Source organism: Musca autumnalis, unplaced genomic scaffold (genome assembly GCF_047663935.1).
Source record: "Musca autumnalis isolate F117 unplaced genomic scaffold, ASM4766393v1 scaffold_4, whole genome shotgun sequence".
Taxonomy (NCBI): domain Eukaryota; kingdom Metazoa; phylum Arthropoda; class Insecta; order Diptera; family Muscidae; genus Musca; species Musca autumnalis.
The window spans coordinates 248,644,910-248,669,690 of record NW_027411977.1 but is presented as its reverse complement, the minus strand read 5'-3'; the positions used below and the strand labels follow the sequence as shown (position 1 = coordinate 248,669,690).

The following is a 24,781-nucleotide window of genomic DNA, read 5'->3' as shown; positions in this document are numbered from 1 at the left end:
ACGCCTACTGTTCATTTTAAGACCACGCCTACTGTTCATTTGAAGACCACGCCTACTGTTCATTTTAAAACCACGCCTACTGTTTATTTTAAAACCACGCCTACTGTTCATTTTAAGACCACGCCTACTGTTCATTTTAAAACCACACCTACTGTTCATTTTAAGACCACGCCTACTCTTCAACATCTTCTCTTTAAGATCACGCCTACTCTACAGCCTATCCATATGAAGGCCACGCCTTCTCTTTAAGATCACGCCTATTCCACAGCCTTTCCATATTATATACTGTATAGCCTCTTCATTTTATGACCACACCTACTATAGAACCTCTTCATTTTAAGACCATGCCTGTTCTATATCCTCTTCTCTTTAGGATCGCGTCTACTCCAAAGTCTCTTCGCTTTAGGACCACACATATTCTAAGTACTCTCCTCTATAAGGCGACGCCAACTCTAAAGTCCACCTCCCCTTTAAGATCAATGCTTCTCTTAAGTGTATCCTCTTTAAGAAAAAGTCTTCCTTTAGGAACACGCCTCTTTTAAGACCACACCTTAAGTAAAGTAGCACCTAAATTAAGGTCACACATTGTCTAAAAGAGGTGTGTCTTTTAGGTCGGCGTGGTCTTAAAGAAGCGTGATATTTGAGTTGGCCAGGTCCAAAAGAGGCGTGGTCTTAAAATGTCATGACCTGAAAGGTCTCAAGGAGACGTGTACTAAAAATAAAGTGACCTGAAAGGGCTTATGTACACAGGCATGGCAAAAAATAGGCGTACATTTAATGAGGCGTGTCCTAAACTAGGCCCGGTTTAAATGAGGCGTGGCATGAATTAGGTGTGGCCTAAAAGGTGCGTTGGTGTGTTCTAAAGAGGTGTGGTCCTAATTAGGTCTGGCTTAAAGGAGGTGTTGCCTAAAAGGGGCTTGGCATATAGAGTCGTGGTATAAAAGACGTGTCCTAAAAGAAGCGTGGTCTAAAAAGGAGTGTGTCCTGAAGGGGGCGTGGTCTAGAAAGGACGTGACATAAAATAGGAGTGATCTAAAAAGGGGTGTGGCCTAAAAGAGGCGTGGTCTAAAGAGCAATGGTCTGAAACAGGTGTGGCCTAAAAGGGGGCTTGACCAAAAATGGGCGTGGACCGAAAGAGGTGTGGCCTAAAAGGGGCGTGATCTAAAAGTGGTGTCCCTCTTATGTCCCACATAATAGATGTGTCCTAAAAGAGGGTTGGTATAAAAAGGGTATGGACTTAAAAAGGCATGGTTTAAGGAGAGTGGCATAACAGTGGTGTGGCTTAAAAGCAATGTATCCTAAAAGAGGTTTGGTCTAAAAGGGGTATAGCCTTAAAGAGGCGTGGTTTAAGGAGCGTGGCCTTAAATGGTGTGGCTTAAAAGGGATGTGTCCTAAAAGAGGCTTTGTCGAAGGTCTTCTAGAAATAACAGAAGATACCTTGAGGTCTTCTAAATACAACGGAAGTCCTTTTGGGGTCTTCCAGAGACAGTGGAAGGCCTCTTACGTTCTTCTTTGGACTACAAAAGACTTCTTGAAGTCGTATATATACAACGGAAGACCTCTTGAGGTCTTCTACACACAACGAAATAACTTTTGAGGTCTTCTATGGACAACAATAGAATTCTTGAGGTCATCTATACACAACAGAAGGCCTCTTGAGGTCTTTTAGACACAACAGAAGAGTTCTTGACGTCTTCTAGAGACCACAAAATACCTCTTGAGTTATCCTAGTGACAACAAAAGACCTCTAGAGGTCTTCTATATACATCAGAAGACCAATCAATATCCCTACAACCTTCTTCTCTCTTTAAAATCGAGCCTTTCAAAGCACGCTCTTAAAAAATGAGGACTCTCTAGAAATAAGGACTATTGATTCTCATGATTCTCTGAACAATTTCTTCTACATTTTATCATGTGTGGTAGTTTACTATTATTGCCCTTCATATATGTAGCGCCTCGTCTAATAAAACTAGTAAATACTACTACCCGCTCAGATTGTCTTTGAGGTTTTTGTGGTTTAACCAAAACTAAACATGCCTTAAATATTCATGAGTAACGGAGGCACACACCTACAAGCAAACTCAAGGGACTCATAAATGAAGAACGTATTAAATGCTCCTAGCTAGCATTCAATACCTTCCCTATACCACCCCCAAATCTACGTTATCACCTTTTTGCCTATTCGGAAACCATTGCTGCAAATCAAGACACAAAAGAAGAAACAACAGACAACAAAAGTGGAAGAAGCTATTACAAAACATAATGGGAGAGAGGAGGTTACATTATGGCTAGACTTAATTCTAGTCTTGCTTAAGTGTAAGAAAAGTATTCCACATTTATTATAATTGGCGTTTTTGTTGGTTGCTGGGTTGAAGATTTCCGTGTGGTAACTGTTTTTATGGCGGCTCTTAATCTGAAATGAAATCTTGTTATTGCTTCAAAGTGTTGGGAGGATAACAAGTTGCCTGTTTGCCATCCTTTAACATGGGAAAAAGACATTGTCCTCCCCAAGTAACACACACACACACACACCCGAACACCTTTAATCCACCACCCACTCAACCACATCTGTTTTTGTTTCTATTGAAAGAAAAATGATTCTATTTTGCCATCGACCATTCTGTAACAAGTTCAAATTGAAATTGATACAATTTGTGGTCGGTGACTGAGCACAATCTAACACCATGTTTCAACCTCTTCAATTGACAATTGTAGATTACGTACGGTTTCCTTTGTTTTCTTGTAAAGACACCAAGGCAAGCAGAGCCCTTCTTAGGATTCTTGTTAACATAAAATAGCAATTGTTTGTCTCCGTGGCTTTGTCTATTGTGTCTTTGTAAGTTGATGCTAGAAAATTCAGGAAAATGAAGTGATTTTTTACCAAGTTAACCTCTAAATGTCCATCCCAACCACATTCATTTTAAATATCTTTACTGTTTTACAAAATTTGCTCAGTAGCCGTCCTTAGCTGATTGAATTCACTATGGAGACGGCCAGTTGTTGATTTTATTACCCCATTGCAGTTGACAGTTATGACGGAAGATAAGTAGGATTCCTTTTCACTAAATGTAGCTGTTAATTTGATTTAAATTTGCTCCATTTTGAATGTGGCAAGAAGTCTAATTAGGTTTCTAGTGGCAAGCTGGAAGATGTTGGTTACTTTGTTGTTGTGTCATAGTCTCCTTGGCAGTGTAGTTCCTTGCCCTCATTTACCTTGTTGTAAAGGAAACAGGAAATATGCTGCGTTGATGATAAACATTGACTTACTTCTCCATCTACTTCAGGTTGTAATGTAATTCAAGTGTTCCCTTGAGGTTTCGTAGAAGTACTAGAAATTTACTTGTACACTGCCCCACCAGACAACAAGAGTTTTCAGTTGAAGAGGAAGTTTTGTGTGGGGTTTTAGTGGAAAATGTAGCACAATATTCACTTTTGTTGATGTTTTGCAATTCTCTACAAAATAATGGGTAATGTCTTTCTTGGTCAGTGGAGATATCTCACTTGATGACTTTTATTTTGTTTTAAAAAATGTTTGGAAATTTAGTCTGAGAAAGATGACAGTTGTCGTCTGTCAAATGTTTTATTGGAAGAGATGGTATACCTCAAACTATGGCGTATACATATAAGACATACGTCGTGTTGTTACGAATGTAACAATGTAACATTAATTTAGTTTAGATGAATATCCGATCATTTGAAAAATTGAATTGTAACGCAAATTTTTCATGCTATTTTTATGTCAGTTATGGCCACTTGCAAATTTTACAAAATCGAAAAATTTTTTATTCGCCCATTTTAAAGTACATTTAGAATAAAATATGTAAAATATAATCTAGTCGATCGGACAAAAATTGGCTGAGATAGAAAGGAAAAATTCATTGTGATTTTCTCGAAATGGAATATTTGAAAGCGGTGCCCAATGTAGCTCGTGAACAGATGATTCGATCTTCATACGTTTTTGTGGGATTATTATACACATAAACAGCTGGTCCATAAGCGAGAGCCTTAAATTTTTTTTTGACGGATTTATGGAGAAAAAACTATAATATTTTTAGTTAAAATCGAAATGTTGACTTTGACAGTTTACCATTTTTTAATAGATATTTTTTAATTTCGTTTCGCTTAAGGACAAGACCATTAGATTCTTAATGATCTCACAAAAACATACTGATCGGTTTATTCGTTTTCGAGCTATAGTGGGCACCGCAATCCGCTTTAGTAAAAACAGTGTTTCGTAGACGGCCATTTGTCAGAAGACTGTGCAATATTTTTCAAAAAAAAAGTCAAAGGTAGCTCAAAGTGTGACCTTTCAGATGAAAACAAAATCTATAAAAGTTTGGTGGATTCTTGTAAAAAATGCATGAAAAATTTATTTTTTTGTGTTCAATAAGTGGCCAAAACACCTTAACTTTATTGAAATTGGTTTGACAACAACATCTACTGTCTAAATTTTTCACAATATTTCCATTATTACTTTATATGTTATGGATGTAATTTTTTATATTTGTTTGACGTAGGGGATGGAAGATACCGAGGAACGGTCCTGACCGGTTTTAACATGCCAAAGCCCAGGATTTATCTTGCTCCCTCTTTCATCTCAAGTGGACACTGACCTCCCCGTGGTGTCACCTGGGGAACTGCCTTTAACACCCTTTAAAGGTAGTGAGCTAACATGTGCGGCGCGTTCACCCATAAGAACGTTAAAAACTTGGGTTTGGGCGTCGGGTTAGTAACCCTCCCCTAGAAAAAACAGCCTACTATGGAAAAACGAAAGAAAAACAAATCCCTCTAAAGTTGACGAACCCCGCAAACGTTTTAAGGACCATGATCTGCGAAACTGCACGTGGAATGTTCGCACTCTTTATAGAGAAGGTGCAGTCTTCGCATTGGCGGACGTACTTGAAAAGTACAAGGCCGATATTACTGCCATACAGGAAATACGATGGATTGGGAAAGGCGTCCCAACAACACCTAAAGGTGACGCACTGTATTATAGCTGCCATGATAGTCCGGTCAAAATAGACATGCGTATAAGGGGGAAATAGCAAAAATTGCCACAAAGATGAATTTTGGTGGAGAGCTAGGGTTGGCCATTAGAAGCAACGTCCTAAAAGTCCCCATCGATCCCATGTGTGCAAAACAAGTTATTCGGGGTCAAAGGTCATTTTTGGAGGCATTATTCAGTTTTTTTAATTTTTCTCAAAAACGGTAAGACTTAGCAAAAGCCCGCTAAAGTAAAAGTTGTAGATTTAATAATTGTCTACAAGATTGGTCTTTATGATTCTTAAAAAAGACTTACCATTTTCGAGATATCTCGATATAAAGGTCAAATAAAAAATTAGCCGCGTAAGTACATTAATGAGGCGAACCGGTTAAAGTAACGACACTATGTGTTAGATACTTCCGTAAGCTTTCAAACGATATCCACTTAGCAGTAATCGGTTCAGCAGAACCGGGTCTAACTCGGTTTTTAAGTTTGGCCTTTCGGGTCTAATAACCGGCGAACCGGATCCGCAACCGTTGAAAATTATACATTTCCGTAATCAGCGCAACAAACCCTACCTTCGGACAAAACTTGAAAAAAATCGGTGAGTTTTCGTTGGGGTCGTTCCCGTTGGGCTTTCGATTACACATGTGGGTTAAATGGGCTGTTTTTGCATAAAATGACTCTAACATTGAATAACTCTACTAAACAAGCTCCGATTTTGTTGGAATTTTTTTAGAAGATAGCTATAATCTCGCTCTTCAAGAAAATATATATTTTTCGGGGGATAGACCCGATTACTTCGCTTATTTTAGCCGGTTCGTCTGAATATGTGCATATTTCCCTTATAAGTGCATAAAAATCATGTGTTTTTTAGAACAGCTATATCTTAAGAATGGTTCCTTCTAGGAAAAAAATTATAAAGGTCAAACTTGTAGATAATTTTTCTGTCTACAATATTTACTTTAGTCACTTTTTGATTAGATCAACCGTTTTCAAAAAATAAATCCGAAAACCTAAAAACCCTTAAATTTTGACCTTTGACCCCGAATAATTTTTTTTGCACACATGGGATCGATGGGGACTTTTAGGACGTTGGTTTTAATGGCAAACCTTAGCTCTCCACCAAAATTCAGCTTTGTGGGAATTTTTGCTATTTCAATGTCTATTTTGACCGGACTATGACGTAAAGCATGAGTTTGGTTGCGGATTCGTAGTTAGTCGGAGGCTAAAACATCTGGTATCAAGCTTCACCCCAGTGAATGAAAGACTTGCTGCAATTCGAATAAAAGCTAAATTCTTCAACATCAGCTTTATTTGCGCTCATGCTCCCACTGAATAAAAGGACGAACAGACCAAAGATATATTTTACGAGGGCTTAGAAGAAACATATGACCGTTGCCCTGCCCATGACATTAAAATTATTCGAGGCGATTTTAATGCCAAAATTGGAAAGGACAATATCTTTGGCCCAACAGTCGGGAAATTCACTTTCCACAGTGAAACACAGATTTAATCATCTCGATATTCATAAGGGCACCTGGCTGTCTCCAGATCAGAAAACAAGAAATCCAATTGATCATGTTGTGATAGATGGAAGACATTCATCGAGTGTGTTGGATGTACGATCGTTCCGAGGCGCAAACATTGATTCGGACCACTACCTTGTTGCAGCAAAGGTACGCACCCGCTTAAACGTAGCAAACGAAGTACGAACAGACACAACACGAAAGTTAGACATCGGTAAACTGCAATCACAACAGATAGCCACAGCATATTCCACTCAACTAGCCCAATTGCTTAATCAAAGCACTCCTCATGCCGATAACATATCAGCGCAATGGCAAAGCATTGCCCACTCCATACAAAAGCCGGAAAATCCATACTTGGATACCAGAGACCTCTACCAAGGAATCCATGGTATGATCAGGAGTGTCGTGCTGCCACCGAAGAGAAAAATGCGGCATATAGGGATACTTTACAATCCGTGGCAACGCGTAGCGCACGAGAGAGGTATAGGGAGAAATGGAGAGAGGAGAAACGTCTTTTCCGCAGGAAAAAGAGAGAGATGGAAAAGCGGGAGTGTTCGATAGAATGAAGTTCGAAAATTCTACCAAAGAGTCAAGCATCAAACTGATGGCTTTGGTACAGGCACATCCTCCTGTAGAGACCAGCAAGGTAATTTGGTAACTGATACAGATAGTGTACTCAGGATATGGAAAGAACATATTTCAAAACTGTTGGCATCCAATAGCAGCGAAGACGACGAAGATACCACAGTCCCAATCCCAGAAGATGGTATTGAATGTATACCGCCCAGCCAAGATGAGGTAAAGACAGCAATAAATCGGCTGAAGAATAATAAGGCAGCAGGAGCCGATGGCTTACCAGAGTATCTTGTGCCCTGTCCACAAGAAGGGAGATAAGACTGTATGCTCTAACTCTAGGGGCATAAGTCTACTCCCTATTGCCTACAAGATCGTGTCAGGGATATTGTGCGAACGACTAAAGCCTATGGTCAACGAGATAATTGGACCATACCAATGCGGCTTTAGACCTGACAAGTCCACCATTAACCAGATATTTACCCTGCGGCAAATCCTGGAGAAGACCCAAGAGATGCAGATCGACACCTACCACCTTTTTGTCGATTATAAAGCAGCCTTCGACAGCCCGCTGTGTTCAAAGGTATTCCAAGCCATGTCTGAATTTGGTATCGCCGCAAAGCTCATCCGGCTTTGTAAAATGACCTTAGCTGACGCGAGGTCCTCAGTTAAAATAGGAAAGAACCTCTCCGAAGAGTGTGGTACCAAAAGAGGTTTCAGACAAGGAGACAGCCTTTCGTGTGATCTCTTCAACATCCTGCTTGAAATAATTATACGAGAGGCAAACGTCAAAAGAAGTGGCACAATCTACACCAATAGTCACATGTTACTTGCTTATGCTGATGATATAGCCATCATGGGCCGATCAGTAAAAGAAGTAACCGATACCTTTACGAAGGTCGAAGGAGAATCTGCTAAAGTGGGTCTGGCAGTAAACGGCGAGAAGACCAAGCTGATGGTGTCGACGCGCAATGCGTCCGGACCGACTGTGGAAGTTGGTTCTTATAATCTACCTCGGCACCCGTAAGCACAACAAATAACATCAGTTGTGAAATAAAAAGAAGAATTGTATTGGCCAACAGATGCTACTTTGGTTTAAGTAAGCACTTTAAAAACAAAGCCACATCTCGTCAAACAAAAATAACGCTCCACAAAACACTGATACTACCCGTGCTGATGTATGGCTCCGAAGCATGGGTACTTGCGCAAGCAGATAAGGCAGTGCTTGGTGTGTTTGAGAGGAAAATTCTGCGAAAGATCTACGGGCCGATTTGCGTTGACGGCGAATATCGACGTCGCATGAACCACGAGCTGTATCTGCTATACAACGACATCAATATTGTTAAACGTATCGAGATGCAGTGATTGCGTTGGCTAGGCCATATCATAAGAATGAGCGATGATGAACCCGCTAAAAAGGCGTATAAATACGGACCGCTTGGCGGTGCACGCAGAATTGGCTGGCCAAGGAATAGATGGCGCAAACAAGTGGATGATGAGATGAAAAGGCGCGGTATTCCAGAGTGCGAAACAACAAATAGAGAGAAATGGAGATCTTTTCTTAGTTCGGCCTTTGGAACAAATGTTCTGTAATGGGCAAGCTAAGTAAGAAGGTTTTGCTACAATCATGCAATTATCGATTAGTGCTATTGCTTTTATTGTTATTTCGATTCTCTTGTATTTGTCGCCCTCTAGCGCCTATATGTGTGTGCAGTGTTGGTTTCGTGATGTTACCAGATCTTCTAGAAACATCGGCAACGAGAAACGATTGGGCATAAATACCGGGGAATTGAGAGGCAGTCAGCCAGTTGTGATTTGTAGCGCGAACAAAACAGTCCGTTAAAGAAGAAGTAAAGGAACTAGAGCTAGCAAACTATCGATAGTCCGACTATCGTTTTGATTGCTGTCGTAAAACGAAGGTTACGTCGACTACCAAAAAATTTTATTTGTATTATTTTTCGCGAATTATTCAAAAGAAAAAAATGTGTTCGATATTAACAAAGCTCTAAAAGGAACTCCAGGGAATTAGACAACCATAAAATAGCTATGTGTTTGCGCCCTGGATTTAGTGTTTTATGCAACGACAGGGCACCACAGGCATAGACTAATGACAGTGTGGAATCCAAGGTACCCTAAAGGCCTGGGTACGTAGGCTGCCTCACCTGATTGCCTTGCTTTCCTGCTTCATTTCTGACATAATAAAAATAAAAGAATAAAGAAGGCCGAGGTTGCCCTCTTCTTTTTTATTCTTTTATCAGAAGCAAGCAAGGCAAGCAGGCGAGGCAACTTATATACCCAGGCCTTTACCGTGTATGTTCAAAATGAGACAAGACCCACTTAATTTTTAAAATATGTACTAACAAATATAAATATGTATATGAACTATTTCTTCTAGGGACTATAAACTCAGTCTGGACTACATCCTTAGATGAAAATATATGGCCTGTTTCACCAAGTCGATTCGAATTCAAATTCGTTCGAACTAGTACTACCAAACTTCTGCTTGTTGAAATATGTGTGACTCATTTGTGTTTTCAATTAAATTAATTTTTTTACAATAACAGGACTTTGGTCGTAGTTCGAACGAATTTGAATTTGAATCGTCTTAGAGAAAAAGGCCATTAAAACCGAATCATTTATTTGTCAATATTTTTCTAGTAAAATAACCTTCGAAAGATACAATTTTGTTCGGTTTAAGTAACATTATGAATACTTTAAGCTTAGCGATTGTACAATCTGTCGAATGGTGTATTTTCACTTTGGCTGCTAATCAAAGATTTCACAAATGATGCAGCATCCTTAGTTCTGCATTTCGTTCTCTTGTGACCCATAGGTTCGTTTAATTTTAATTTTAAATTTTTAAACTTTCATTAAAAATTAACTAAACACTTAAGTGAAAATATATTTCCCAATTTGGCAATTCTCTTTGGCTTACTGACGTCATAAAATGTCGTTCACTCGAATAAAATTGTTCCCATGGAAATTCTACAGGAAACTATTCGGCTAGAATCCTCTTTTTTTGCTGCTGTGGTTAGCCCTTAATGGAATGGAAGAGAATCTCTTTATAAATCTGTTGCAACATGCCATGGGTGTATGTACGCACTCATCTATGATAGAGTAGAGTGAAAAAAGGAGTGAAAATTTGTAAAGTGACTATCTATGAACATTGTTGTTATTTTGTTTGTTTCGCATTGAATAGTTTTTCTTTGTTGGTGGTTGACTGTTGATTGGCAGTTTTATGACTAGCAATGCCTCTGGATATTTTGTAAAAAAACGATTCGGAAACTTTTTCCCACTCGTTATACATTTTAATTGTTTTCAATTAAAGTTTTTTTCGAAAGCCAATTACTGTTCATTTATTTGATAGTGCTAAAATGGACAAGAGGGAGAATAAAAGTAATTTAAACTCTTCGAGTGATTTTTTATAGGATAATAAATCCGTAACTTTTGGACTATTAATTAAATAATCGGATTTTTGCAGCCAATAAATGGGTGAAGCATTACCTTTTTATTTGTATTTTTTTTAATAGAAAATGAAAAATTTAATGAAATAAAAAGAAAACAGAACATCTGTAAGGAAAATATAAAAACTGAAAAAAACGTACAAAGGGGAAGGGATATTGTAGATATGTATATAAAATTTAGGAGTAGTGATGGTATAAATACCTCGGAGAAACAAACTAGTGATGATTCAAAACCAAACGGAGGAAACAATGCCTCTCTAACATATGTCCCGAACATATATATGTTTGCAACAGTACCAAACATAACATATGTTTGGGTCTAGCAAACAAAAATATATGTTTGAGTGCAAACAATATATGTTTGGGTACAAACAATTATATGTTGGTGTGCAAACAAATTTTTATTTGGGTGCAAACAAATATTTGTTTAGATGAAATATAAATACAAACCAAAAATCCACAAAAACATACACACATTTATAAATGGTGGTGGTTTTTCTTTTATTAAAATGCATAGAAATACCAAACACAAAAGCAACAAAAGACGCGTAGAGACATACAAAATTCCAAATACAAGAAATGGTGTTACAATTTTAGAAAGAAAAACATATAAAAAAGTCTTAATTATAAAATATAGAAACATCGAAACTATATAATAAAACTCATTCTCATCAAAATTGAAATCATCAACGTGAAATTGGCATCTGAAATCAAATCATTATATAATGTAATAAATAGGTACATCCATATTTCAAATATATGATTGTATATGAACAATTTTTAATGTTATTACCAATATTAAATGCGATTTCTTCCATGTCCAATAAAATATTTCCATTCACCTTTTTGATTCTATTATAAAATTTCCAATTTATAATTTACTAATTTACTAAAAATCACAATTTTTTTAAGAAAACCCAAAACATTGATTTATTCACTCACTTTACTGAAGAAAAAATAATTCATAACATTTTTTTCGCTTGCTAGGTTGGTTACAGAAAAAATATGACTGCTTGTGGATGAATAAATCGCAACAACAATAAAGAACGAAACACACGTGTTTGGCCGCATATCGCATACACACAACGCTTCTACGTCTTCTATTGCACCATACACACAGCTCTTTATTATGAAATAAGCGAGAGCCCTTTCACAGGGTAGTTAACTGTAAATGGCCAAGAGAATCGTCTCCTGTAGAGTAGATGGCCCACAGGCTCGTCTACTGCAGAGTAGATGGCCCACAGGGTCGTCTACTGCAGAGTAGATGGCCCACAGGGTCGTATACTGTAGAGAAGATGGCCCAGAGAATCGTCTCCTGTAGAGTAGATGGCCCACAGGGTCGTCTACTGCAGAGTAGATGGCCCACAGGGTCGTATACTGTAGAGTAGATGGCCCACAGGGTCGTATACTGTAGAGTAGATGGCCCACAGGGTCGTCTACTGCAGAGTAGATGACCCACAGGGTCGTCTACTGTAGATTAGATGGCCCACAGGGTCGTCTACTATAGAGTGGATGGCACACAGGGTCGTCTACTGTAGAGTAGATGGCCCACAGGGTCGTCTACTGTAGAGTAGATGACCCACAGGGTCGTCTACTGTAGAGTATATGGCCCACAGGGTCGTCTACTGTAGAGTAGATGGCCCACAGGGTCGTCTATTGTAGAGAAGATGGCCCACAGGGTCGTCTACTGTAGAGTAGATGACCCACAGGGTCGTCTACTGTAGAGTAGATGACCCACAGGGTCGTCTACTGTAGAGTTGATGGCCCACAGGGTTGTATACTGTAGAGTAGATGGTCCACAAGGTCGTCTACTATAGAGTAGATGGCCCATAGGGTCTACTGTAGAGTTGGTGGCCCACATGGTCGTCTACTGTAGAGTGGATGGCCCGCAGGGTCTTCTACTGTAGAGAAGATGGCCCACAGGGGCGTCTATTGTAGAGAAGATGGCCCACAGGGTCGTCTACTGCAGAGTAGATGGCCCACAGTGTCGTATACTATAGAGTAGATGGCCCACAGGGTCGTCTACTGTAGAGTAGATGGCCCACAGGGTCGTCTACTGTAGAGTAGATGGCCCACAGGGTCGTCTACTGTAGAGTAGATGACCCACAGGGTCGTCTACTATAGAGTAGATGGCCCACAGGGTCGTCTACTATAGAGTAGATGGCCCACAGGGTCGTCTATTATAGAGTAGATGGACCACAGGGCCGTCTACTATAGAGTAGATGGCCCACAGGGTCGTCTGGAGTATATGGCCCAAGGGTCGTCTACTGTAGAGTATATGGCCCACAGGGTCGTCTACTGTAGAGTAGATAGCCCACAGGGTTGTCTACTGTAGAGTAGATGTAGAGTAGATGGCCCACAGGGTCGTCTACTGCAGAGTAGATGGCCCACAGGGATGTCTACTGCAGAGTAGATGGCCCACAGGGTCGTCTACTGCAGAGTAGATGGCCCACAGGGTCGTCTACTGCAGAGTAGATGGCCCACAGGGTCGTCTACTGCAGAGTAGATGACTCACAGGGTCGTCTACTGCAGAGTAGATGGCCCACAGGGTCGTCTACTGCAGATTAGATGGTCCACAGAGTCGTCTACTGCAGAGTAGATGGCCCACAGGGTCGTCTTCTGTAGTGTAGATGGCCCACAGGGTCGTCTACTGTAGAGTAGATGGCCCACAGCGTCGTCTACTGTAGAGTAGATGGCCCACAGGGTCGTCTACTGCAGAGTAGATGGCCCACAGGGTCGTCTACTGTAGAGTAGATGGCCCACAGGGTCGTCTACTGTAGAGTAGATGGCCCACAGGGTCGTCTACTGTAGAGTAGATGGCCCACAGGGTCGTCTACTGTAGAGTAGATGACCCACAGGGTCGTCTACTGCAGATTAGATGGTCCACAGAGTCGTCTACTGCAGAGTAGATGGCCCACAGGGTCGTCTTCTGTAGTGTAGATGGCCCACAGGGTCGTCTACTGTAGAGTAGATGGCCCACAGCGTCGTCTACTGCAGAGTAGATGGCCCACAGGGTCGTCTACTGTAGAGTAGATGGCCCACAGGGTCGTCTACTGTAGAGGGTCGTATACTGTAGAGTAGATGGCCCAGAGGGTCGTCTACTGTAGAAGAGTAGATGGCCCATAGGGTCGTCTACTGCAGAGTAGATGGCCTACAGGGTCGTCTACTGCAGAGTAGATGGCCCACAGGGTCGTCTACTGCAGAGTAGATGGCCCACAGGGTCGTCTACTGTAGCGTTGATGACCCACAGGGTCGTCTACTGTAGCGTTGATGACCCACAGGGTCGTCTACTGTAGAGTTGATGACCCACGGGGTCGTCTACTGTAGAGTAGATGACCCACAGAGTCGTCTACTGTAGAGTAGATGACCCACAGAGTCGTCTACTGTAGCGTTGATGGCCCACAGGGTCGTCTACTGTAGAGTAGATGGCCCACAGGGTCGTCTACTGTAAAGTAGATGACCCACAGGGTCGTCTACTGTAAAGTAGATGACCCACAGTGTCGTCTACTGTAGAGTAGATGGCTCACAGGGTCGTCTACTGTAGAGCAGATGGCCCACAGGGTCGTCTACTGTAGAGTAGATGGCCCACAGGGTCGTCTATTGTAGAGTAGATGGCCCTAGGGTCGTCTACTGTAGAGTAGATGGCCCACAGGGTCGTCTACTGTAAAGTAGATGACCCACAGGGTCGTCTACTGTAAAGTAGATGACCCACAGTGTCGTCTACTGTAGAGTAGATGGCTCACAGGGTCGTCTACTGTAGAGCAGATGGCCCACAGGGTCGTCTACTGTAGAGTAGATGGCCCACAGGGTCGTCTATTGTAGAGTAGATGGCCCACAGGGTCGTCTACTGTAGAGTAGTTGGCCCACAGGGTCGTCTACTCTGGAGTAGATGGCCCAAGGGTCGTCTACTGTAGAGTATATGGCCCACAGGGTCGTCTACTGTAGAGTATATGGCCCACAGGGTCGTCTACTGCAGAGTAGATGGCCCACAGGGTCGCCTACTGTAGAGTAGATGGCCCACATGGTCGTCTATTGTAGTGTAGATGGTTAACATATTTTTGCATAACTTCCTAATGAATTGGCAGTGATGTGGCTATAAAGGTTTCTATATATTGAGACGAGAAGCTTGTTGCACAAGTTACCAATAATGCTATTGGTATCTGTAGTGGGATTATCTAACTCATTTTTTCAGTTTTAAGTGTTTTTGGAGTGTTTCCAAAAAACTACAATTCTACTTAAGAAACCAAAAGTGGTTTCATTCCGAATTTTTTTTTCGTTTTTTGGTTTCTGAAGAAGCTAAATACAAAATCAATTCCACTTTCGATCGGAATTGGTTTCTGAGGCATGCCTGATAATTTTGCGTTTTAATTTTACGAGCTAATGATTTAGAGAATCCGACTACTGAGAGGCGTACATATTTTCAAAGTTTTAAAGTTTTTTACTTGAAGAGTATACAACAGTTCAGCCCAGTAATCCTAAGGTCGTCTATATTTATTTTATTTTTTATTGAAATTGTCCCATGTTCACACATCCTTCTCTCAGTAGGTGTCCCTTTAAAATTTTGTTTTTTGTTTGTTGTTTTGTTTGTTATTTTCATAACAAAAGGTTATTGGAATTTCACACAAAAAAGGAATTTCAACACATACACAGCAGCTGGATACGTGCTTGAAATAATAAAGGAGAAAAAAACTCTCCAAAAATAAAATCACTGTCATGACAAATAAGTTGATTGACCTCGAATCAAAGACATAAACAAATCAAAGTTTGTGGGAAAACAAAATAATGGAATATTACAAAATATGTAGAAGTTTCTTTTTAGAAAGGAAATTTGAAAGTTTTTTCTTCTTGAAAGGAAATTGAATGAATTTCGTTATTCATATCCTGATTATGGTTATGGTTCAATGAGTTTAGAGAGTGTAAATTAATAATTTGAAGAAAAACGAAAGTTCCAAATCTGTGCTACAGAAAACAGATTTGGAGCTTTCGTTTTAAACAAATTATCAAACTTGTCAAATTACTCGCCTTAGCACAAAAATGCTGATGAGGTTTTTTTTATCTACGTTTGGAACGTGTCTACGAAGTATTAGGTATATACGGCATCTGAAGAATAAGTTATGGTTGCCCAAATTATTACGAATATAGACAAACGAACAAAAATTAGTTACTCCCGTCGGGGTAGTAAAAAACAGGCCACGATACTTTTAAAATTATATTCTCACGTGGTTTCTTTCAGATCTCATCATTTTATTTTTTATTTAGGAATTAACACATTCCTTATTTTATTACAAAAATTCCACTTTAAATGCTCCCTTGCCATAGGGCTCATATGCATTTGTTGCCACATAATAAACTCCATCATTGACGCGGCGATTCAAGTCACCCATTTTCTCGTTTAACCAACGGCAACTGTTCATATCCAAAACTTGATATCCGGGACATTTTAAAACCAACAATTCTTGATTTTCCTGAGGCAACCACATATCCGGTATAAGTTGATAAGCACGAATATGAGAACATCCAATGTCTTCGGCATCACAGCCAGGTTGTTGAACACCACCATTGGGATAATAATCGACATGACCACAAGGTCCATGGAAACCCAAATAGCCAGCATTTGTGTGTACAACTTCAACAAATTCCGCATCATGGGAGCTAAGACGTTCATCGTGGGGTGTGGATTCATTGAAAAATACACCAGCTGGATCTAAGGCTGTAATGCGTGCCAGCTTTTGCTGTACACGCTCATGAACATTTTGTCCAAGAAAACCAGCTATTTGGCCACCCAAACTAGAGCCAACAACATGTAATTGTTGGAGTTGCAGGTCAAAACTATCTTCAAGTAATACCACTAAATCAGTCACAGCCTCGGCAATGTAGGGAACTTTTGCGGCACCAGTTTGAAAATCGTTGGCATTTTCAATTGCATCACTGTAATCCACAACAATAACATTGCCGTCTTCCAGTTGCAGTTTGGTGTTTTTCACCAAAATGTTCTCCAAGGAGTCCTTATTGCCACCAATTCCATGAATGGCCAAGCTGTAAGAGGAGGATGTTATTAGTCAATAAACATATCTTAGGTGAGGCCATAAGGTGCCACTTGCAATGTTTAATTAGTACCGACCCACACTAGAGTGATTTCATTGAAAAATTTCATGAAAGTTGACGTTCTTAGATCGAGTTCCCCACTACAGCAATTTCATGATATTATTCTACTATGGAACTCGATCTAGGGACGCATAATTTTATGAAATTTTTTCAATGAAATCAATCTAGTGTGGGCCGGGACTTAGTCAGTCCACTTAGGGAACTTTTAGTGTGGAATTCAACTTACGTAGTGGGTTTGGTGGGATTGAGAACATTCCTAACCACCGATTCTACATCTGCTTCCAACAGTTGGGGTGTGTCAGGATTTCCACGAGTGTAAACATAATATTTAACCGAATCCTTTACATTTGAACTGGTTAGATCAGCTGTGTAAATTTCACTTGGAATTGCTACAAATAAAGCTAGCACGAAAATTAGTTTCGGTATTCCCCTTGAAATGCTCATAGTTTCAGCTTTAATCGAGTACTGTTTTAGTGGACATGATCATAGTCGTAAAAAAGCTCTTCACTGGACGGCGTTTATTGACAATGACCATGGAAGAGATAAGATTATTGAACAGTTCTATTATAAATTGCATTTGTTTGCTTAGTATTCACTAATTTATGGGGGGATATCGTGCGGTGACGTTTTAAAATCCCAAGTGTTTTTCTAATTCTTAGATAAAAACGTAGGGTTTTTTATTAAAAATTTGAGATAAGTTTTCGGATATTAAATAATAATTGGGTCATATATTTGCCAGTCATTATTCCCTATCAATATACATTCCTTTTTGGACACGCCTATTTAAAATGGCAACGTACCGTCTACTTTGGGAGACATTCCTAGTTTCAAGTACAGTCGAACGTTGCACTTGAAGACCGACGAAATACTATGTTAAAGTGAAAATTAGTTATAGAGAGACTACATTGTGTGAGAATTACCACTTGTGTCTTAAAAACTACTTCGTTATAGATATTCGTTACAGAGAAGGGAAGGTCGTTATAGAGACTGTATTTCGTTTAGTAAGGAAGTTCATAATAAGCCATACAAACTAATCATGCCAACATAAGGAAGGCAATTCACATATTATTAACTTAAATCTGTTTTCAAAAACTTTTTGTAAACAATTCCAAGCGGATATGAATAAAGTAAAGCCTGACATCCAAACAACCATCCTTTGGCTGTAATCAATGCCAACAGGAAATTAATATCGTAAAGAAAAACTGCGAAAGAGAAGCAAACATGAAAACACAACAAACAAAAACTCTCATAATTGGTAAAATGGAAACAAAATTTCCCAAAAATAAAATACAAGGACATTCGACTTACATTTGTGGTGGGCCCAAAAGGAAAAAAAAACATAAATTGAAATAAAAAAAAAAATTGGTTAATCGAATAATTAAGGCACGTGATTAGAAAATATGGCAAAAAATATTGGTCTGTTCCAGAAGCAGTAAGAATCTACTATTTTCAAATTTCATAAATTTTACAAGATTTACAAGTTTTTGTGCACACGTGAAATCACAAAATAAATGCAATTCTACAATTTTTTTGCTCTGTTATCAGCAATTTAAATTTCAGACGACATACTTGATTACACATTTTTTGCTGTTATTGTCGTTTGTAAATATTGAAAATTGCATTTCGGAATTAAATACATAACTTGTTAATCGTTTAAACACACAAAACGATAATTAAATTTGACAAATTAACAGACAACTATCAAAAACCACTGGTGTTTAATAAATAATTGAAATTGCTACAGATTAACAGCAGCAAATGCATTCCAATACAGTGGAACCTACTATGCAATAATGTGAGTGAGTTTCAAAGTGTTATTAAATGTATAAGAACATCAGTTTTGCAATAATACTTAAGATTTAAAGGAGAGTTGCTCGTCATTTGCCCGTCATTTTTGCCAAATCAAGGCAAATGAAAATAAAGATGTTGTTGTTGTTATTTCGAGGTTGATAATATGTTAGGCAGAGCTCCGAATACTCGGTCTAATTCGCTCGAATTCCACTCGCACATTTAATCCTTCTATGAACGACAAAGAATGGCGAGTCCAAAACTAAGGGTATGTTCCGCAGCAGAGACCTTGGGTAAGAAGGGTTTGTGTTGGCGAATTAGGTGAGAGTGTGCATGTTGTTTTCATCCAACTACAATAGTTCCTGTTAAGCATCATTGGACAGTGGTCGTGTTCATTAGACCTTGATCTGCTCCTTTTTTCACATAATATGCCGCCTTCTCTTCTTCTTGCTAAGGGAGATTAAGAAAAGGGGTTTACGACTAAAAAATCATGGAAACGAAATCTTCAAAACGACGTTCATTTCGGTTTATTGAGTCATCGTGTCCATTGGTGGAATCTAACAGGCAACGTCGGTATATGTGAGAAGCCATAACCTAAAGACTTCGTTTACATGAAAGAATTTTAAATAAATAAAAAACCTGCAGACATAGATAAAATCTTACATATCAGGTCGCGCCGCAGGTGAATAAGGGGAACAGCCTGAAACAATTATTAAAAGTAGTGTGCCCATAAGAAATCAAACAACATCAGTCCTAATTAAAAACAAACAATCTCTTAAGAGATATATTATATGGGATGAAGTTTAAGTTTTACTCCAGGCTTAAAAACAATCAAATGGTATGTAGAATGCAATGAGATTTGTACTGGATTTATTAAATCCAGTTGAAGATTAATGGCTAGTCTAAATGAGTTATTAAATATGTTTGAACGAAATCCGTTTCAGTCAATTTTGAGTAGCTTCAGCTTAGTTTGTCCGTCTGTATTTTTTTCTCGAACGGATCAAAGTTTTTATTCAAACTTTGCATCTTGTAATATTTTGTCCAATATTAGATCAAGTTCGAAAATTTGCCATATCGATCTACTCCTTCAGGTATCTCTACCACAAAAGTTCTAAATTATTCGCTATATGGTGCTCAGGTGATCAGGTTAGAATGTGGAGTATATCGGTCCACTCGTTCAAAGGTCACGTCTCGGATAGTAACAAAAATAAATCAATTTTTTTAACTGGTTGTCCTCGCAACTCCTTTTATGATAGTACATTTTTTTCGAGAACAAGTTCTGACTTCATGAGATATAGAGACAAAAGCTAACTTACTTACTTACTTAGCTGGCCCATTACAGAACATTTGTTCCATAGACCGAACTAAGAAAAGATCTCCAATTCACTCTGTTTTTCGCTTCGCTTTCTGGAATACCGCGCCTTTTTATTTCTTCATCCACTTGTATGCTCCATCGAAGATTAGGCCTGGCGATTCAGGGTGCACCGCCGTGGCATGTATTCATACGCCTTTTTAGCGGGTTCATCATCGTTCATTCTGGTCTAGCCAACGCAATCGTTGCATCTCGATACGTTTAACTATATTCATATCTTTGTATTGCTGATATAGCTCGTGGTTTATACGACGTCGATATTCACCGTCAACGCAAATCGGCCCGTATCTTTCGAAGAATTTTCCTCTCAAACACACCAAGCACTGCCTTATCTGCTTGCGCAAGTACCCAAGCTTCAGAGGCATACATTAGCACGGGCATTATCCGCGTTTTGTAGAGCTTTATTTTTGTTTGACGAGATGTCGATTTGTTTTTAAACTGCTTACTTAAACCAAAGTAGCATCTGTTGGCCAATACAATTCTTCTTTTTATTTCACAACTGATGTCGTTTGTTGTGTTTACGGAGGTGCCGAGGTAGACGAAGTCTTTTACTACCTCAAAATTATAGGCACCAACTTCCACAGTTGGTCCGAGCTCTATGGACGCTTTGCACGTCGACACAATCAATTTGGTCTTTTCGCCGTTTACCGCCAGACCCACTTTCGTCGATTCTGCTTCGACCTTCCTAAAGGTATCAGTTACTTCCTTTACTGATCGTCCATGATGTCTATGTCATCAGCATAAGCAAGTAAAATGTGGCTATTGGTGTAAATTGTGCCATTTCTTTTGACATTTGCATCTCGTATTACCTTTTCCAGAAAATGTTGAATGCCGAATGAGCTTTGCGGGGATACCAAATTCAGACATTGGTCTTCTCCAGGATTTGCCGCAGGGTAAATATCTGGTCAATAGTGGACTTGCCAGTTCTAAAGCCACATTGGTATGGTCAAATTATTTCGTTGACCATTGGCTTTAGTCGTTCGCACAATGTTCCTGACACTATCTTATAGGCAATAGGGAGAAGACTTATGCCCCTATAGTTGGAGCATACAGTCTTGTCTCCTTTCTTGTGGACGGGACATAGGATGCTCAGGTTCCAATCGTCGGATACGCGTTCTTCCTGCCAGATGGAGCTAACAAGCTGATGCAGACACCTTATCAGCGTGTCGCCTCCGGTTTTAAACAGCTTGGCTGGTAGGCCATCAGCTCCTGCTGCCTTATTATTCTTCAGCCGGTTTATTGCTGTCTTTACCTCATCTTGGCCGGGTGGTATGCATTCAATACCATCTTCTGGGATTGGATCTGTGGTGTCTTCGTCGACTTCGCTACTATTGGATACCAACAGTTTCGAAAAATTCTCTTTCCATATCCTTAGCACACTATCTGTATCAGTTACTAGAATACCTTGCTGGTCTCTACGGAGGATATGCCAGTTCCAAAGCCATCAGTTTGATGTTTCACTCTTTGGTAGAATTTTCGGACTTCATTCTGTCTCCTGTACATCTCGATTTGTTCCATCTCTCTCTTTTTCCTGCGGGAACGACGTTTCTCCTCTCTCCTTTTCTCCCGATACCTCTTTCGTGCGCTACGCGTTGCTACTGATTGTAAAGTAGCCCTATATGCCGCATTTTTCTCTTCGGTAGCAGGACGACACTCCTGGCATACCATGAATTCCTTTGTGGAGGTCTTTGGAATCCAAGTATGGATTTTGCGGCTGTTTGCATGTAGTGGGCAATATTTTGTCATTGTGTTGTTATGTTATCGGGACAAGGGGTGCTCTCATTAAGCAATTGGGCTAATTGAGTGAAATATGCTGTGGCTATCTGTTGTGTTTGCAGCCTATCGATGTCCAATTTTCGCGTTGTGTCTGTTCGTGCTTTATTTGCAACTTTTAGACAGGTATGTACCTTTGCTGCAACAAGGTAGTGGTCCGAATGAATGTCCTACATCTATCACAATATGATCAATTTGATTACTTGTTCTTTAATATGGAGACAGCCAGGTGCCCTTATGAATATCGAGATGATTAAATCTGGTACTGCTAACTACCATGTTTTTGCAGCTGCAAAGTCTATCAGCCTCATACCATTGTCAGATGTTTCACTGTGGAGACTGAAATTCCCGACTGTTGGGCCAAAGATATTCTCCTTTCCAACTTTGGCATTAAAATCGCCTAGAATAATTTTAATGTCATGGGCAGAGCAACGGTCATATGATTCTTTTAAGCGCTCGTAAAATGAATCTTTGGTCTGTTCGTCCTTTTCTTCAGTGGGAGCATGAGCGCAAATAAAGCTGATGTTGAAGAATTTAGCTTTTATTCGAATTGCAGGAAGTCTTTCATTCACTGGGGTGAAGCTTGATACCAGATGTTTTAGCCTCCGACTAACTACGAATCCGTAACCAAACTCATGCTTTACGTCATGGCAGCTATAATACAGTGCGTCACCTTTAGGTGTTGTTGTGACGCCTTTCCCAATCCATCGTATTTCCTGTGTGGCAGTAATATCGGCCTTGTACTTTTCAAGTACGTCTGCCAATGCGAAGACTGCACCTTCTCTATAAAGAGTGCGAACATTCCAGGTGCAGATTCGCAGATCATGGTCCTTAAAACGTTTGCGGGGTTCGTCAACTTTAGAGGGGTTTGTTTTTCTTTTCTTTCGTTTTTTCATAGTAGGCTGTTTTTCTAGGGGAGGGTTACTAACCCGACGCCCAAACCCAAGTTTTTAACGTTCTTATGAGTGAACGCGCGGCACATGTTAGCTCACTACCTTTAACGGGTGTTAAAGGCAGTTCCCCAGATGACATCACGGGGAGTTCAGTGTCCACTTGAGATGAAAGAGGGACCAAGATAAATCCTGGGCTTTGCCATGTTAAAACCGGTCAAGACCGTTCCTTGGTATCTTCCATCCCCTACGTCACACGGGACAAAAGCTTAGATCCATAAAAAAATCCCTGTTTGCAACAACTTAAATGACTGATGATCACGATAACTGATGATATATATGTTCAAAATTCTCACTTAATTATAGTTTTGTCGTGGTGAAGTCCATGCATCCTGATATAGTAACCCAAAAGCTCTATAATGGCTGGTTGAAACGATAACTATCGAACTAAACGATCCCCAAAATTAGATTCATTGAACTATGTCTCGATCCACTCCTTCCGCAAATCTTCAACACTTTCGCGCTTAGATCCACTTTTTAGATCGTGTTGAAATTTTAATAGCGGATAGCCATTGTGATCATAATTACAATATTCTAGTTATTTTTCTTGGGCACTGCCAACATTTCCTGAGGTATGGTCCTCGAAACATTTAGGGTCACTCCTTTATACACATCTCTCACTAAAGCTTTTATTTGTCTTTGTGGTCTTTGTTACAACACTGTAATTTTACTCTCCATACTTTCCTCGATTACGGTCCGAATGTTCCAATATAAGAAGGATTATGTTTTTTTGTGTAGAGTGTGTTGAATAATTGGGCCCACTTTTTGTACAGCCAAAGGCTGATGGTACTTAGCTGCTTTTTAATTGTTTTTCTGTAGTCTTCTTGGAGATTACTGTTATTCAGGTCTCGTATTTTTGACTATTGAGCGACCAGCCTTGTTTTTGCTAATGGTTCGCTAATGATAGACTTTCTTTTAACTGAAAGTTGGGATATATTCACTTCATATTCAATCCGTATGCAAGAGAATTGACTGTAGCTTTTCATTTAAAATTTATGACTTACAACCAACCGGTTTTATCTTTAAGAAAACTTATGTTTTTCCAGGTCAGTTTGAAAAATGTAAAAAAAACAATATGCTGACTAATGAGTTGAAAGAAAAAAATTAGCCCACTAAATGAACCTACAACAACAGCATGACGTGTGCCGGTTTGTCTGTGAAACAAAATCTATTGTTTATTTTTATAATTATTTTAACCTTTAACAGCTGCTGCTGCAGTTGCAAATAAAATTCATTGGTCAAGTTAACGTGAAGTTAAGAACCTTATTAGAAAAGTTTGCAACAAGTTAACATGAACTTGAGGGGTTTCAATTGAGAAAAAAACTGAAACTGAAACAAATGTGTAATTGTTTCGTTTTTGCAATTATATTGTTAGAAATTATCAGAGGGGTTATTCAATTCAGGAATTTCACTTCGTATTCAGAAGCTACTGCAAACAATATGGATATTTCAATACTTATGGTTATTCATACAGATAATTGAAATAGTGGACAAAAGAGTTAGACAATGGGAAGAAAAAGACGATTTTTAGACATTCGATTTTTCTTTCAATAAAAATTTGACTTTTGGATCTTTTGATTTTGACTAAACGGTTAAAAACCGACTTTTGATTTTTTAGATTCGTGCTTTAGTTTGTTTATACCCTCAGCCTTTAGGCTAAAGAGGGTATTTACACTTTGATACGACCAAAAATGTGCCTCATCGAAATAATGGTTTTAGACCCCAAGTATGTTTGTACGATATCCGTTTCAGACAATTTTGAGTAGATCTAGCAATGTCCGTCCGTCTGTCTGTCTGTCGGTCTGGCTGGCTGGTGCGCACGATAACTCTCGAACGGATCAATCGATTCGGTTCAAATTTTGGGTATCGAAATATTTTGTCCAGATTCGATTTAAGTTCGAAGATGGGCCATATAGGTCCACTCCTTCAGGTACCTCCCCCACAAATGTTCAAAAATTGTTGCAAAACTTGTGCACACGATAACTCTTGTAGGGAATAACCGATTTGGTCCATACTTTGCACATCGTGTAATTTCTACCAAACTTAGGTTAGGTTCAAATATGGACACAATCGGTCCACACCTTCGGGTACCTCCCACACAAAATTTCGGAAAAGTTCAGTTTAGGACCTGGTCTCGAATCGCTTTGATTTTTGTTTACGCAAGTTGTATTCGCTGTCATCTATACGACGCTGTAAGTTTCATTAGGGGCAAGTCCATACTTCCTGAGAAAATAGCCAGA

General features: G+C 39.5%; 2 protein-coding genes across 5 annotated transcripts in view; one reads left to right on the top strand and one right to left on the bottom strand.

Moving 5' to 3' along the window:
- Window positions 1-24,781, top strand: part of LOC141403624 (guanylate cyclase 32E) — a 96,082-nt gene that overhangs the window by 20,014 nt on the left and 51,287 nt on the right. The gene's annotated exons all lie outside the window — the stretch shown is intronic.
- Window positions 15,786-17,104, bottom strand: LOC141401630 (lipase member H). Its single transcript, XM_073981960.1, has 2 exons — window positions 16,885-17,104; window positions 15,786-16,589 (listed from the first exon to the last, which is right to left on the bottom strand). Exons 1-2 carry the CDS (start codon window positions 17,100-17,102, stop codon window positions 15,836-15,838), a joined length of 972 nt encoding a protein of 323 aa, XP_073838061.1. The 5' UTR covers window positions 17,103-17,104; the 3' UTR covers window positions 15,786-15,835.

Coding starts and splice junctions, on each gene's coding strand:
- LOC141401630 (XM_073981960.1), bottom strand. CDS start 17,102: ATGAGCATTTCAAGGGGAATACCGAAACTAATTTTCGTGCTAGCTTTA. Junction 16,590..16,884: donor AATCCCACCAAACCCACTAC/GTAAGTTGAATT, acceptor CTCCTCTTACAG/CTTGGCCATTCATGGAATTG.